The 18,078-nt window shown below is 35.7% G+C and overlaps 1 protein-coding gene across 3 annotated transcripts; it reads right to left on the reverse strand.

Moving 5' to 3' along the window:
* Window positions 1-513: 513 nt before the first annotated feature.
* On the reverse strand, window positions 514-17,803 carry LOC309510374 (uncharacterized protein). Of its 3 annotated transcripts, none has more exons than XM_082185116.1 (8): window positions 17,723-17,803; window positions 9,077-9,116; window positions 2,918-6,008; window positions 2,742-2,835; window positions 2,438-2,504; window positions 2,092-2,157; window positions 1,705-1,771; window positions 514-1,616 (listed from the first exon to the last, which is right to left on the reverse strand). In XM_082185116.1, exon 8 carries the CDS (start codon window positions 1,551-1,553, stop codon window positions 789-791), a length of 765 nt encoding a protein of 254 aa, XP_082041242.1. In that variant the 5' UTR covers window positions 1,554-1,616; window positions 1,705-1,771; window positions 2,092-2,157; window positions 2,438-2,504; window positions 2,742-2,835; window positions 2,918-6,008; window positions 9,077-9,116; window positions 17,723-17,803; the 3' UTR covers window positions 514-788. The 3 variants fall into 3 exon arrangements, with proteins under 3 accessions (XP_082041242.1, XP_082041241.1, XP_082041240.1); XM_082185115.1 differs by having other exon boundaries at window positions 2,742-5,780; window positions 5,963-6,008; window positions 17,723-17,802; XM_082185114.1 differs by having other exon boundaries at window positions 2,742-6,008.
* Window positions 17,804-18,078: the final 275 nt, after the last annotated feature.

The following is an 18,078-nucleotide window of genomic DNA, read 5'->3' on the forward strand; positions in this document are numbered from 1 at the left end:
GAAATTTTGATATACAAAAACTGAATTTTGATTGTATTTACAACAGTGTATGTTTTCTTTCCAGAAGTATTTCATGTCAAATACCCATTAATGGAGGTGACTTTCTTACCAAAAGCAAGCATATGCATTCATGGGTTGTGTGTTCTCGTGTTAGCATACAACATCAAATTCTAAAAAATCACATTATGTTATTAGTCCCCATAAACTGACTTTCTCCATGGTAAGAACTGTAAGCACATGAGTTCTGACATTAAGGAAGGAGCTGATAACCAAAGTTTATATGCAGACTTCATTAAATTGAGCCTTTGGACTCTTTAATGATGGCACAATATTTACATTTGCTGATAACAAATGTCTAATGAATACTTCTTATAATACAGATTGTTTAATTTTATTGTCTTACTGTTATTGAAATCATACTGTTATGTTTTTATAATTTTTTCATATCAAATTGTTATCACCCCTCCCATTTAATACATTTTAATGACCATAAAATGACAAAATGACAATAACAAGATTAATAAATATTTTTTATTAAAGAAACAATAAATAAATTCAATTATAAAACATGTTTAATATACAATTATAAAAATATCTATAAATATTATAAATAAATAAACATTATGAAAAGTATAAATTGGGGGGCCCTCTTTGGGTGAGGGTTGCTGCGTGTTCAGCTCCCATACCCTAAAAGCCTTTCCCAAAAAGAGCCCCCAAATTTATATTTACATTTTGACATTATATGCACATTTAGCAATCAGCATGAGTGTGTTCTCCAAGGTGCTTCTTCAAACTCTGGAGGTAACTTGGAATAGAGAGTATCTTTTTCCCTGATCCCTTAATATCTTCTCAGCACAAAACGTAATGTTTTTATCTTTTCTTTCTTCAACCTTGGACTTGACTTTTTTCCCCCCCTGATTTTTCCATGATCCTCCTGTTACCATGGGATGATAGTCACAAAACTCATTCCATGATTTATAAAGCACCATCATTAAGATGTTGTGGAAAAACATGTCATGATACCTAATCACTTCTGAGAACAAAATGGCACATATTGCAGTTGCATCTTGAGAGGTCTGAACATAAGATTTTACTTTGTCATGGTTCCCCACCATGTAGTTCCAAACGGTCTCAGAATACTTTTTATTGAACTGTTTTGATGTTTTCATTGTTGCATAATTAAGATTTCTCTCATCTTTCTCATCATTTTGGACTGGACAACAATACAGATCGCTTGCTTGCAACCGAATTGTGAATCTACCAACTGATAAGATGATATCATGCTTTTCCTGTTTATACCAAAATTCAAGTAGAAAATGTATTATTTTGGCATAGTGGAAAAAATCGATTATTCGGATGGGCGTGCCGTTGTTATCGTTTAAGTCTAAGACTTCGGTGCTCTTGTCAGCAATGTTTTTAATTTCTTGAACCGCACGCCCTTCCCAGGACGTACGCACTTCAAATGGTTGGTCAGGTATTTTTGCAGTGGAGTTTTGATCAGATTTTTGATCAAATGTATCAGGGGTGTCGTTCAAAAACTTCTTCTCGTTCATAACCTCTTGCTCGAATGACAGAACGACTTGTGGCCTGCTTTCACTCCGCTCACGATTAGATTGCTAGAAAATAAAAAAATAAAACATGAGTTTGCACAGTCAGTATTGATATTGATATTTAAATGATAAATGCACAACAGGTCTAACTTACATTGTTCCCACTTTCCTCCAAACATGGGACTATCTCATGCTCTTCGTAGTCCTCAGGCTGACAGTCACTAAAATGTACAAACACTAGGTTGTGTAGTAGCCTCGTAAAATACAACATGAGAATAATCTTGACCAGCAATGACTATAAATAACATATTTAGTGATAATCAATTTCAAAAAAAAAAAAAAAAAATTATAAGAGTCAATATCTATTAAGAGATTATATGTTATGTATGATGAGTAAATCATTTTGAATTTTGAATTTCTTTTTTTTTTTGTATCTGGGTAACAGATTATATGGTATTTTAAAGATTTGTATTTATTTATTTTTGTCAAAGGAAAATCCCAATCCAAAATAAAAGTGTTGAGAAACTTTGATTTAGCCTACCCTTTTCTTTTCCTTTTGCCAGTTCCCACAATGAAAGTTTTGTCTTTAGGTGGAAATAAAGGTCTCCTGATTGTAAAAAAAGAAAGAAAAAAGTTCAGTTTGTAGAAGCAGACAACAATACCATATAGGTTACAACACATCTGCTATGCATTTACATTATAAACATACAAACATGTGGACAACTACCATATAACTGCCTTGGCAAATTCATTACAGTAAAACTAAACTGAGGTACAATAATGTTTGAGTTTGAAATATAAACCTCCAAGAGAAACTATACTTCAAACTTCATAAAATTATGTAAATAATTACTATATGATCAAACTGAGGGAGTTAAAGAACCTACTTTGGTGACTTGAGAGATGACAAACATGGCTCCTCTTTACGAGACAGCGACGTGATCTTGTGAACATCTGTTTAACAGGCAAGGAAGAAGTCATTCAAATTCTCTATTGTGTCAAATTTAGCCTGTAAGTTCATATTTGTGTCCAGTCCATGATAGCAATGCAGTTGACTTTATCATTTAGCAAGCATTCATCCAAAGGTAATTGTCAAATATTACACATGCTTTGACAGAGTGTTGAATATAACTTATATGTATCCTCATATAATGCCATGAAACATTTAGCAACATATGAATAACAATGGACCTCTTTTGTTCTGTTGGGTTGTGTCATCCTCCTCAGATGAAGGCCCAGCATTCAGGTTGATCTCAGGAAAACATGCTTCCTCTGAATCATAGCCCTGATGATTGATGTCAAAAAGACTAAATGAGTATTTTTGTTATCATCATCAAACTACAGCTCCATAACTAAATGTGTCTTACCTCCAGGCTTTTGGAGGAGGAGTTTTCAACTGGGACTGCATTTTCAGAAGAGGTCTTCACTGCTTTGCTGACGCTGAATAATGAATGACGGTAACTGAAGATCTAAACCATGCACTAAAAAAAGGAATCAATCACAATCGCACATTATTCTTACCTGGAAATGGTCTTATCTGTTTGGTCTTTTTTGTTCAATATGCAGAACACTGAAGGCGATGTGGATCTTTGCGTACGTGTGATCCTCGACGAGTCTTTGTTGCATGTTCTTGAGAACGAGAACAAGAACATAGAGAGAAACTGTTCAGAGCCCATGCTGCAAAGTTTTAAAGATGAGGAATCCATGAAGGAAGAAGAGCTGAAGCAGAGCATTTTCTCAAAGAAACTGAATCATGAGATGCATCAGTAACACAGTTCCTTCTCTTCAAAACAGGAGAAGTATCCCAAATAGTTTTGGATAGAAGCTTTTGGATACATGCTGCCATACATGTTGGATACATTTTTGAATGTTGTTGCCAAGTAAAGCATCCCTTTGAGACAGTCAGATTCCACATCTTACAATACATTCAGCGAGATTAAAGTGGGGATCAAATTGCTTGCAGTTCTTGTCCTTGATAATGTGTTGGCACAGGGTTGGCTAAGCTTTGCTTTTTCAGAAAGCAATCATCTAGTCCTTTGCCCACTGCATTCTTCTTCTATTGTATCTCAAACATTTGACCAAATAGTGAACTTGTTCTTGTCTACCAAGGCAGGGGATGAGAAGGTGTGAGTCCTCCAGTATGAAGCATACTGATGGGTATTCATTTTTCATTACGTTGCCTGCAAGTTGCTAGAGATTCTCCATTATTCGTGATTTCTGGTTAAGGTTCTTATTCCAAATACACATCTCACTCCTCTTGCTCTCAAATAACGAATAATGGCCTTATTTCAGAGATGTGTGAAATCTTCTAAGATGATGTGGCTTTTTATTTTTGTTTTTTTGACTGGAGAGTCCATCTTCATTCACCAAAATTATATGGCAGCATGGGCTACTGTGTATTGTCCTTGGTCTCCTACTACGAGTAGAATCGCACCGAAGGTTGCACTTACATTTTTGCAGTCGCTTTCCCTTGCGTAGCCCCGTCTTTGGACTGCTTTTCGTGCGTAACCGACACGTCTTCTGCATTTCGTGTATCCAAGGAAAAAATGCTTTTTTATTTTTTGTTTTAAAAATGTACTCTGGTCATTTTGTTGTAGTTTTTTATTAATTTGTAGTTTAAAAGGTGGTTCCATTTGAATTATTGGTGCCAAAGAAAGAATTATTACAGTTTGAACAGATTACCTCCAGAGAGTACCACCCTTTTCATATCCATACATCCAGTGCTTGAAGTGAAAAGTGACCTAACGTGTCCGCGCTCGCATGTCATGGACGCCAGTCAGTGAACCTGCAGGTTCAGTGTCAATCAACGGACAGAAGAGTGTATACGCTTAGCAAGAATCATGTCTGGCACCGCATAGCACAATATTGCCAGTACCGCATAAATCCCACTTCAAGCACTGACTACATCTTAACATGGCTTGATAAGTATCAACACCTTGGTGACAGTTTGGGTTGTCCATCACTGTATTCCTCATTTAGCTTGGCAAACTGTTGGGGATCGGAGCGCATCATCATCATTGGTCGTATTGCTGGCACTGGCAGCATGTTATTCGTCAGCGCGGTCGTAAAGGCATAAAAAAGGCCAGTGTTCATCACGAGATCCTGAGAAGGGATGAGTTATAGCCCTGCCTCCTCCAAGACAACGTGGCAGCAAGATTGCTTAGACTGCTTTTTGTTTTCCTCAGACACTGTAGCCGGATTTAGTTTATTTTGTAGTTCGTCAAAGCTGTCGGTGACCTCCAGAAAAGTTTTCCAGTTAGCAACCTCAGCTGTCGAGTTTTCAAAAGCAGGAGCCTTGACTATGTTCTCACATGAGCTTTCTGGTGGATGGAATGCAACTTTGAGATGTCAGGTGTCATGTTCACCTGAGGAGTGGGTTGAATACTTATCAAGCCATTTCAGTTTGCATTTCAATCTCTTTTTTTTATTTCCATGATCTATCTTCATTTGAAATTTTGGTATGAATTAATTGATTACTTATTTACATTTCAATCCTGTATTGTAAATAGAATAATTGATTTTTATTTTTTTTTAAAGAATGATGACTCTCTGTAGGTGCTATGTACTGTACATCTGGCCGCAAAAACCTAATGTTTCCAAGAGTATTTGTTCACATTACTACATTACTAGTATATATGCTTTAAATTATGCCAAATCAATAAGTATTATTGTTAGTATGATCACTTTTGTTATAAATTTAGCAGCCAGAAATACACCATCTCCATCCAACCAGACTTCACAAAAAGAAACAAAACTCTCTAGAAAATGCTTGGTTTCTTTCATTAACCCATTGGCAATACTGGGTTATTTGGGGTTTGAAAAATGCATAAATTGTGAATGGATCTTAAAATATATATTTTACAATATATTCAAAATATTATTTTTTCAATATTTCAAAAATATTAATGGTATTATACAATTAAAGTTGTACATCACACTTTAATATTATACCAGTAAAAAAAATGAATTGGTTGGATTTAAGTAGCCCATCTTTTGATCTAAAAGTGTAATAAATTGGATATTCAACCCACCATTTCTAGAGAGCAATTGTGGAACCACCTTTGAAACAGTTACACAGTATAAAACATATAGTACAAATAGCATTTAGACATTTGACAAGACAAAACAAACCCATTGCACTTTTGTTGCTCTTGTTTCCATCCTTGGAGCAACACTGGATTTGACAGGGGAGTTTTGGATGATGGCACATCTCATCCAATTGTGTTTTTTCTGATTAACAGAAACACATAATGCAAGTTGAATATATAGTGCTATACTAGAAGACTCTGGTCTTGTTTAGCAATAGAGTAGCTTTTGTTAAAATGCCTATAATTGTGTTCATCTTTTTTGGTACAGAGCATTGATGATGGTGATATTAATTCAGTCGTGGTTCTGCACTCCTTGCTCTATACCTTCATCATTGATGGGCACCTTCCTTTTCTTGCTGCTTTGTGATTCCTGCAAAGGATTAATTCAAGATGGAATGAAGTTAAATTTAATTTGCAAAGAACAGAAAAGGCAAAAGAAACTCTTCCACTTTGACAAAGCATTTGCAATTTCAGTTTGTCTTAAAGTCACCCTGCAGGCTGCAATCAATTATTTTACATCTTAAAACTCATCTTTGATCATCAAAATGACATAATTAAATGTTGTTTTTCCTGGGAAAATTCTTTTTTTATGCCTTAAAATAGCTTGAATGTAACTACACCCTTGCTTTCATTCAATATGTGGAGTATAAGGGCGCTTTCACACAGGTAGTTTAGTGCGGACCGGGGCACGGTTCGCATGAAAAATCGCTAATGTGAACGCTGTCATCGGACCCGGGTGCGCACTAGAGTACCGAACCCGAGACTACCTGAAGGAGGTGGTCTGAGCTCGGTTGCTCCCGAACCGTGGTGCGGTTCGCGTTAATGTGCAAGCAACACGGACTCGGGTGCGCGATTGTTCAGGAAGTATAGTATCCCGCGCATGCGTATCACTGTCGATATCATTGTTTGATTGCGTTTGCGATGACGTAAGATCACTGCAAACGCACCTGGGTTCGATACAACTAATTGAGTGTGAAACCAGACCAACGCTGCGGGGGGCGCCGGGAACTAGCGCACTCGGGTTCGGACCGCAGCAAACGAACCCAGTGGAAAAACGCCCTAGGTCTCCGCCTCCACTCAATCGCACCAGCTCGGACTGATCCACTTGGTCAACTGAACGCTACACAATGGCAAGTGGAAAAATTGGTTTAATTCAGCCATGCTTGAACCAGAAACTGATTCAGAAGAAGTCTACAAGTCGAAGTATCGTAACGGTTTATGTATCGCTCAACGTCGGACACATAGCAGATTAGTCTTTGACTTGATTACGTCATCAAATAGCTAATAATGTGTTGCTAATGTTACACATATCATGTTCCCGTTTGCCATCTCAGAGTCAGACAGCTGCCTTCTAAAAATCAACATCCTTAGAAACGCTTTGAACACCATAGAAAATCAGTGGAGAAAAGCCCCGCTCAGCATGTTGACGGGATTGGTTACATGTTTGTGACGTTAGAAAACGGGGCGGTTTTGGAAACATAATATCATACTCCCTTTTAGTTTGGAGTAAAGTAGAGAAACTTCTTGGTGATGTGCCACAATATCCAACCCGATCTCACGGGAAAACGTACAAATTTTACAAAGTGGCTAATTCGTACGAATTCATACGACCTCACTCATACGAATTAGTAAGATTTTTGCAAAATCGTACATATTTTACGAATTGGCCAATTCGTATGAATTCATACGAATGACCTACCCCTGACCCCGCCCCTAAACCTACCCATCACGTGGGTTTAGACAAATCGTACAAATTCGTACGAGTGAGGTCGTACGAGTGAGGTCGTACGAATTCGTACGAATTAGCCATCTTTTTATCATTCGTACGAATTCGTACGAATTGGTCGTGAGATAGCGTTGCAATATCATACATTATCTCCGCTTTGGAACAACCCACTCATTTTAACTGCAGGAAAACCCTTTATATTTATTCCTTGGGCGTCAAGGGGGATTAACACTTTAGGGAATATATATGATGATAATGGCCTTCTCTCCTTCCAGCAATTACAGCAGAGGTTTGACATCCCAGGTTCTTCATTTTTCCTTTATTTAAGATTACGTTCATCATTGATGGCTTGTGGTGTTAAGCGTGATGCTCAAATAGACTCTCATTTTCTATCAGATTGGTTTAACAACAGCCAGTGCGCTCGGGGATGGGTTACCAAGATATACAATGCACTCATAAATTCACATAGTAAAATATTACCCATTGAGGGGATTTGGGACAGGGAGCTCAATAAAACAGGTACTCAACCAGACTGGCACAGGATTTGGTCAAATATAAATATAACACATCTCGAAAATTGAAGTCATCAATTGATCAACTTTAAAGTAATTCATAGATCGTATGCCACTCCTTACAAACGTTATAGAATGGGTTTACTATCAACTCCCAATTGCACTTTATGTCCGAGTTCTTCTGTTGGGACAGTTTTGCATATGTTTTGGGAATGTGCGAAAGTGAACACGCTATGGACTCATGTGTGTGACATTATGGGTAAAATACTCTGGACTACCATAGTTCCAGATCCTTGTTTATGTTTGTTAAATGATGACACCATTTTGAATTTTAAAGTAACATATAGGAGAATGCTATTTTGTGGTTTTACAGCAGCGAAAAAAACAATTCTAGAATATTGGTTTAATTCAGAGATAAATTTATTGAAACACTGGTTGTTGAATGTGCAATCAATGGCTAATTTAGAATACTCAACAGCCAGATTTAACCGGGCAAAGCCCCAAACTGCGTCGGACTGGGGATATTTGGTTGTTGAACTGAATATGCTCCTTAGAGGACTATAACATGTGTTTATTTGTTTTCTTTTTTAATTTTATGGGCCCATCTTCTCTTTTGTCTTTTATGTTACTGGTATTAAGTGTGTACATATGTTTCCCTTGGTTATTTTTTTTATTGTGGTGACGGTCAGTGTTTGAGTGCTGTTTTGTCTATGTTTATGTTTGTTAACTTTCAATAAAAAGTTAATCTCAAAAAAAGAAAACGGGGCGGTTCCAAGCCACATTTTTGAGACTGTCTTTGGTATGGTTAAAGAGAAAATACTCAGCAATTGACTGATCAATTTGCACATGGTTTGTCTTAAAGCATGTATATATAAATAAATAAAAACACATAGACAAATAAACAACATTAAAAACGGGATTTCCTTTAATATAATTCATATCAAGCACTGTTAATACTTTTATTGTTAAATTTTGATGGATTTCTGATGTGTCTTTGAAATATTTGTTACATTACATTAAACCACAATGCACATATCTGTCTGATGGATTAAGAATGTTTAAAATTATTTATTAATGTTTTACCCTATAAATAATCACTAAGAAATAAAAACTGAAACACTGCATAATGCATTATCACATCATTATACAAGTCAGATCATTAGCATGTTATATGAAAAAAAAAAAAAAAAAAAAAATTACCATTTTTTCTGCCATGTGTGAAGATCTTCCTTTACTGTATCTGTGAAAAGATGTCAGATTGATGTCAGAACATCTTCATGTTCTATGAGCTATGATGTTATTTGCAAATAGTTCACATTTTGTACATCACCACTGTTTAAATGTATTATTAATGATTGCATCTTTTACTGCTGTAAATGTAATAGTCAGAAGCATAAAAATGTATCATTGACAATTATCACTAAAGACAAGAAATCATTTTCTTTTTGAATACATATTAATGGCAATATTATACATGTCACAGTGACAAAATGTACAATAAAAGTAACAGTTATTGTTTGCTTAAGATATTTTACACATACTATTCTATATACAATCTCTGAAAATGTGACATTTGAACTGTAGAAGAGTCATTTATAATTGAAACACTGCATACTTTGCTTAAATGTTAATCAACTTTCATGCCACACAGTTTTCCATGCACTTAATCATTAGATACTGGTACTCATTCATTAGATACTAGTACTTATTTATTATATACAATACATTTTATACGATACATCTATTAGTCATTGGAATACATACTAGTCAGAACTGAATGGTTGATATCTGAATGACAGATCCCCATAGAAATCAATGGCAACAAATTTAAATGTGTTAGTAACAAAAGAGTTTCTAGTCACTATATAAATAAGTTCTAATCTAGCCTATAGCATCTAATCACGAACTATCCATTTAATGAACAAGTACCAGTTTCTGTAAATAAGTACTATTATGTAATGAATGTGTACTAGTAAAAATCTACTATAGTATCTAATGAGTATGATCTAATGAATAGGTATATGAATGAATAATAAGTACTAGTATCTAATGAATAAGTACTATCTTTTAAAAAGACACTAGTAGGCTACCTAATGAATAAGCACATAAAAAATAAGTAGTACCTAATGAATAGGCACTAGTACCTTAGGAATAAGTACTAGTAGGCTACCTAATGAATAAGCACTACCTAACGGAATAGATACTAGAAGCTAAAAAATAAGTAGCCTACTAGCAGCATGGAAATAGATACATGGAAATAGATACTAGTGGGTTTTAGGGATTACATGTAAAGATGGCTTGCCATACACAGCAACTTTTCGGCATTGCACCAAGCAAAAATCAAGACATGAACTTTAATACATAGAGGCAGGAAGATGTACTTTAGAAACCAGCCTTTATTAATTTTTAAGAGATGGGGTTTGGGGCTGGGCCCGTGGGACTGTTTCTGGGGGACGAGTCTGGGGGAAGAACAGGAGACAATAGCTGCTTTCCGACCAAGTAGTTACAGGAACTTAGTTATAGGAACTGTCCACTTCTAAACAGTTCTATGAACTACTCTCCCCCAAACTCGGTTTTGCTGTTTGCGTTCGCACTGGCCAAGTGGCCATAGGAACTGGTAGGAGGGGTAAGGAGTGATGCAAGCACGGCGACTTTTATTTTGACGGCGCGACGGACCTTTATTTTGACGGCGGAGCAAACAATGCTTGCATTCTCTGTGTTTATTAGTTAGCGATCTGTCTAACAGTACTGTTAAACATGTTATTAGATAGAACTGTTATAGAAAGTAGACAGTAAATGAAAAAAAGGTTATTAGCCTATGCCGTGTGGTTGGTGTCCAGTGTTGCTAGCTGAGCAGATAAACATAATCATGTTTGGCTTGGTCCCCTCAAAGTTGCGTTGGATTTTCTCTTCAGCATAAAGGTTTAGAGACCCATCTATCACTGTTTTCCATGTTTGTATAGTTTCTGGAGTAAATATATAGGCTATAATCTGTGTGTTTACATATTGCTGTTTTAAAAATGGCAGGTGCTGGTGTTTTGCGTGCGTTCGTCACGAGTAGTTCCTATAGTGCTGGTTTAGACCCTACTCTGAAGTAGGACCTAAATTAGTTCCTCCAAATGGAGCTCCTAGAACTAAAATCGTTCCTAGTTCCTGTGGTGCGAACACGCCGACATCCGGGTACTTTAGCCAATAGTTATAGGAACTGTGAAAAGGTTCCTCCGGTCGGAAAGCGGCTAATGGTAAGGGGAATGCAGAAGACAAAAGGTGGGTAAAATAAAAAGTGAACCCCCAGAAACAGTCCCACGGACCCAGCCCCAAACCCCATCTCTGCAATAATAATTAATAAAGGCTGGTTTCTAAAGTAGCCTACATCTTCCTGCCTCTAACGTTATGTATTAATGTTCATGGGTAGCCTAAATGAGTTCCATTCAGACCTTATTTTACTGTTATGTGTCAACAAGATTCAACAAGACATTTTCACCTGGCTATACCCAATGTTTAGATCTGTTGTGGTATTTATGCAAATTAGCACATACATAATTAGATTATGCACGGTTTGTCCATGTTAACAAACAATTTTAAAAAACTTGCAATACATTTTTTTGTTTGTCTTGATGTAAGTAATCAACTCAGTAATTTTCATGGTGATATCTAAAGGTTAAACATTTTACCTTATTCACGTGAGAGAAAAAAAAAATGAATAGGCGTATGAATAGGCTATATTTGGGTCTTTTTCTAAACTTTCCCCTAATGAGATTCTTCTGGACTTTTTTTCCCCCTTACTCAGGACATATTGAGGATACAAAATCAGTTGAGTTTGCTTCTGTTGCAATTTGTTCAACCTTTTTTCATAAAATGACTGGACTAGGTGCTCTACTTCGCCATCTGGTGGTCAATAAAAAGTTCTACACCAACTGTGTCATTCAGTTGTTTTGTTCATTGTAAGTTAGAGTTTCCAAATTTCATTGTATTTTGCAATGACAGTAAATACTTTCTATTCTTCATTTTTACTCGCATCAGACTTGTGTCATTTCACCTTCTAAATACACACAAAAAATGATATGTTGGCTTTAATTAACTTTTTTATGTCAACAGGTTCCACATAATTGGGTTACGTTAAACAAACATAATTTGTTTATGTAACTTCAACATCATGGAAGTCATTTTGTGCAACCCATTTAGGTAGTCTCAAAGTGAATTTTTAAAGGCTCCCTGACATGATTCAGGTGTTCATATTTATACATTCATTGTTCCATTAAGATTTCATTTATTTTAGTGACACACAATTGAATTGACAGAGTATAGCTAGCTATTTGCTAGCAGCAACACATATTAGCATTTTTAATGTTAAGATTTACATGCTCCTTCGGCTCCTTCAGTTGAAAGCAAACTGAATCAGTCCACAGTCTAACAAAATGCTCCACTCTTCTCCACAATGGTAACCCACTGTAATTTAAATGGTTCTAATAATTCCAATGTAATTGAACATTAAACACAATTACACACTATCAAGTCTTCCCCTTTTCTCATTTTCTCAAAAAAAAAAAAAAAAAACATAAAATAACACTTAATTTTAACATATTCTCTCTTAATTCAACCATATGCAAAGCATGCTGGGAACTAACAAGCACCGCCCCTTTTGCAGTTAATGCAACACAAATCATTCATGTATTCCAACACAAACGGATTAAGTAAACTTACATTTTAAACATATTTAAGTAGATTGAACACAATCAAATTAGGACAAAATGTATAGCAATTGTGTTGCTTAAGCTCAATTTTAATGCAATTTGAACAAGCAGCAAATATATATTTTTTCACTGTAGAATGTTTAATACGCCAATAAATTAGGCCTATGTTTTTCATTGCACCATTTTTTTGTGTGATCCTTACAAAACAACGCAAACATGGAACATGCACATAAAAAACACAAATGCACAAAAAGAAATGCAATTACATATTTTTATTCAATACACCATGTTAAAAAAAAGGTTACATACATATAGGCATGACCGATATAATTATAATATTGCACTAAATGGATAGCGGGTATGGGACAGCGCAATCGACTCGCTTTGTATTTCCACACCTGCCTTCGCAACACTATGTGTGTCATGTGTCAAAACTGGGTGTCAAACTACCCGTCCCTACTAAACTATTATTTGCTCCCCCGAGAAAATGTGGATTTCTCGGACCTATACATATGTGTATTTTAAAGTGTTTGAAGGCCAAAAAATTGGATAACAATAGCTTTAAAAGCATGTTAGTGGGCAGCAGTAGCATAAATTATTTAACAAGCAGAAAACAGATTCTTAAACATGAGAATGAGGATAAATGTTGCAATGAATGATCCACACTACAAAATGTTCATGTGTATTGTCAACATTAAAAACTATTTTAACTCTTCCAAAAAAATTGTTTTTGCGTATTAACTCTACACACAAACATAAAATGATTAGCCCACATACACACCAAACTACACGCAGATATGAATTATGTAAAACACTATCTTGTGTCTTTTGCTTGTTCAGTGTGCAGTGGAGTGTATAGGAGTTTGTCACACGTACATGTATGTGCACAAATACACTGTATATATTATACAGTATGTTTGATGAATGTTACAGTTATTAAACTGAACTGAATCAACACTGAAGTGACTATTAACTGAATATTGATACTACTGGCTTGTTGGCCAAGCTGCTTCTCAGGCGATTTTTTTTTTATTTGTTACTATTGTGAAACTGCTGTGAAACAATATATTGTAGCTCATATATGTATATATGGATCTACACACACACACACACACACACACATACACACACACTGAATATGCAAAAATACCAAGTCAGAAACTCAACTCTATTTCTAAAGCGCTGTGTGAGTGTGTGTGTACGTTTGTATGCATGCATGCATGTGTAGTATGTACAAATAAATATATATAGCCTAAATACATACATACATACATATATTATGCACATATATATATTTGCACTATAAACAGAAATTCAAAGGGGTAAAAATTATTTATTTATTTCTCAAAACTGAGTTTTGTTTTCTATGTGATCCATTTATGTATAAGTGTTTTCACACATGATCATTGGGTGTAAATGAGTGTGGCATGTAGAGAACTGTGTTTAGAGGTTTGCATAAGCCTGCGATTTTATATAGCCTATCTATTAAAATTCTTCCTAAATATCCATCTTCTAATTGATTAAAAAACAAGAAAAAGAAAAATCAACAAATCTGCTTAATCCAAAATCCAATGACCCATAACTTGGGCCCTTTCGCACCTACCTTGTTTGATCCGGATTTTCGGACTTTTCAGTTTGATCCGAATCAAAATTACAGATGTGAAACCTCCCCCGGACCAAACTGACGAAATTTGGTCCGACGAAAAGAGATAGTCTCGGTCCGGATCAAACTGAACAAAGGTTCGTTACTAGTGTGAAAGCATTTTCTGCTCGGACTTTCAAATAATTTACAGCTAAGTTCCGGTGGTTCTCGCGCAGCCTAAACAACTGTAGAAGAATATTTATGTGCACAGGGGCGTAGCAAGCTTTTCAAAAGTGCGGGGGATGGATGTGGTTTGTTTATTAACAATAAAAACGATGAATACAATGACAGGTACAAAAGGTACAACAAACAAGATATAAAAAGCTTCCCGTTTAAATGAGTGATACTAGAAGAAATAAGTCAAAACTCTGTTGTGAAAATACACATCAGTAGACTTGCTAAAGAATCAGAAATACTTTAATAATCTTTAATATATAAGTAGGCTAATATATGTACACTACTGGTCAAAAGTTTTAGATCGGTAAGATTTTTTAAAAGAAGTCTCTTCTGCTCACCAAGGCTGCATTTATTTGATAAAAAACAATAATAGAAAAAAACCCACAGTAATATTGTGAAATATTATGACAATTTAAAATTACTGTTTTCTATTTTAATATATTTTAAACTGTAATTTATTCCTCAGATGAAAGCTGAATTTTCAGCATCATTACTCCAGTCTTCAGTGTCACATGATCCTTCAGAAATCACTCTAATATGATGATTTGATGATAAAAAAATATTCATTATTATTTTCAATGTTGAAAACTGTTGTGTACAATGTTGTTGTTTTTTTTTTTTTTTTTTTTGATGAATAGAAAGTTCAAAAGAACAGCATTTATTTAAAATATAAATATTTTCTAACATTATAAATGTCTTTACTGTAACTTTTGATCAGTTTAACTCATCCTTGATGAATAAAAGTATTGATATATTTTATTTATTTCCCCAAAAAATAAAATTAAAATTCCTACTGACCCCAAACTTTTGAACGGTAGTGTTTAATGTTACAAAAGCTTTAGATTTTTAATTTCAGAAATTCTTTTAAACGTTCTATTCATCATAGCATCATGAAATAAAAATGTAAAAAACTGTTTTCAACACTGATAATAATCATAAATGTTTCTTGATCATCAAATCATCATATTAGAATGATTTGTGAAGGATCATGTGACACTGAAGACTGGAGTAATGATGCTGAAAATTGCTTTTATGCTTTGATCACAGGAATAAAATACACTTTACTATATATTCACATAGAAAACAGATGATTTACATTAGAATAATATTTCACAATATTACTGTTTATTTATTTTGTTTTTTATGTTTTTAATCAAATAAATGCAGCATTGGTGAGCAGAAGATACTTGTATATATGCAACCAACAACAACAACCAGCTAGCTGCTGAACAATATCCCAATTAGCATTAGTCTAAAAAACGAAATATAGCCTACATCCAAAAACACTCGACATGTCAACAAAAAATAAACAGAACATCTTCCCAAAAACATATCAAGCTTATTAAAAAAACTCGAAAGCATAAACACTGGAAAAGTACCTGGAAAAGGGAGATGTAAATAACCATAACCATAAGTCCTCCTCAGCACGAGCTGACCAATAAATCACCAAGAGAGGCGGGACTTAAGGCAGAACAGCCAATCATCAGCCGGTCACACTCAAAGCCGGTGTCATGTTTGAGAGGGAGGGGGAGAGGAGGCAGTCGCAGCGAGCGCTGGCTGACACAGAGCGGCCAGAGAAACGGAGGAGCGACTGTAGTCAGGCGTTTGTGCAAAACTGCGGAAAAACTGCAGAAAAAGTGCGGGTGTTGAACCCTCTCACCGGGAAAAGTGTGGGTGTTAAAACACCCACATCCCCCACGGGTGCGACGCCCCTGTATGTGCAGATCTGTCAGCCTGCCAGTAGCGTTTCTTCCAGCTGATTCACACGCGCGCGCGCACACACACACACACACACACACACACACACCATACCTGTCAACACTCCCGTTTTCCCCGGGAGTCTCCCGTATTTCACACCCATCTCCCGCCCCCCTCCTGTTTTGTTATTTCTCCCGTGAAACTCCCGTTATTTGTATGGCCCAAACGTCGGTCGTTATATGAATAATCACATCAATATATTATTCCAAGGTTGTCCAGTTGCCAGATATTGTATGAAACCCATCCTACTCGCGCAATCAACACATCATACAAATTTCAACCCATTTGTGAGCTCAACCTGGCAACCTACAACCCAGTTGTGCCGTTGATATCTGCGCAGGTAGACGCGGGAAGTTGAATAAGCGTTTCTGGTAGAAATGGGAAAAGACTCAAAACGCAGCATCCGTTTTTTTCTGTCATCCTTTGGCTGCATGGCGTTGCATTAGGCTATATGATGCGCTTTTATTCTTGCTAATGCTTTTAAACCATTCAAGCCATAGATAGCCTATATAGTATCTTAATTATTTTATAAAACTTTAAAAGCGGAAAGCGCATCACTCATTCCTGGGAATACATTTGACATCACAGCCTGACATTGACGGAAATAAATATCCTACGCCAAAAGTACCAGAGAAAAAGTCTCAGCTGTGCTCAGATTTGTAAACCGTAGCCTACAGTTGCTTTGGTTTTTCAATCCATACCCGTTTCGCCCCGTGGCTCAAAAGGGACACAACAAAAATAGGGACACACGAGAAAGCCAAAATAGAATGCAATATGTATTAACAAAATAAAACTATACAGAAGAAAATAAAAGAAAGAGAAAAAATATGTATAGCCTACAACGGTAACAGTGAACAAATTCATAATCCGTGCACGCTTTCGCAATCGTTGTTCTGTAAATCGTTCTTTCGCAATATAGTTGTTTGTAATATTCAGTTCCTGTGAAAAATTGTGAATACTGTTGCAGTAGGTGAAGTTATATGCTGATTGATTACATAACAATATTTGGATGTAAGTTCCAGTGAAAATCTGTTCCAGTTAATGGAGTAGCCTACAGGTGATGTGTAATATTCAGTACCAGTAAACTCCACCCGCTGGAACAGTTTCTTACAGTAACTGAATATTACACAACATCACCTGTTCAGTTTTGAAAACTGTAGCCTACTCACAGATTTGTGGAGTATATACCTTATTTTAGAAATTATTTTTTCTGTAGGCTATATTGATTTGTTGTTGTTAAGATTAATACAACTGTCTTAACTGAATTTTTCTATGATTTGGCGATGGGGTGTGTAATGTATAGATGACATGAAACCGCATGTGGTTGAACTGAAACGCCGCGTAATTTGTCCAAAAAAAAGTTAAATGGTAAAGTTGACCTCCCAAAAATTCCCTTGTAGAGAACAAGTTAGGCAATAAGTACTGAGATTTGGTTAAAACATTAAATTCCTTTGCACATCTATTTTACAATGCTTTTCAACTCTAAAACACATCTCTTTAAAAATAAAAAATAAAAAGATCGTTTGATTCCAAATAATATTTAGGTAATAAAGCCAGTAGTTTTGTAGGACTTACCCGTTCATCGTCTGTGCCTATTCTGAAGAAGTGACAGGGAAGCCCCGCCTCTTAACATCTTTACTGTCATAGATTATTTACATACCATATAGCCAAATCTAAAAGTGGAGTTTGGATTAAGCAGATTTGTTGATTTTTCTTTTTGTGGTTTTTTAATCAGTTAGAAGATGGATATTTAGGAAGAATTTTTATAGATAGGCTATATAAAATATATGTAAAAAAAACAAACAAAAAAAACAGTTACACATTCAGTATTGACACAAAAGTGTGGACATCAGATTCCAAAAATGCATATAGCCAATGATTTGGCAAGTCGAGAAATTTTATGGGACATATGAAAACGGCATTTGCTCAAT

The sequence above is a fragment of the Leuciscus leuciscus genome, assembly GCF_965113295.1.
Source record: "Leuciscus leuciscus genome assembly, chromosome: 12".
Classification (NCBI taxonomy): domain Eukaryota; kingdom Metazoa; phylum Chordata; class Actinopteri; order Cypriniformes; family Leuciscidae; genus Leuciscus; species Leuciscus leuciscus.

What these genes read in the sequence shown, in the direction of transcription:
- LOC309510374 (XM_082185116.1), bottom strand. Translation starts at nt 1,553, where the DNA reads ATGAACGAGAAGAAGTTTTTGAACGACACCCCTGATACATTTGATCAA.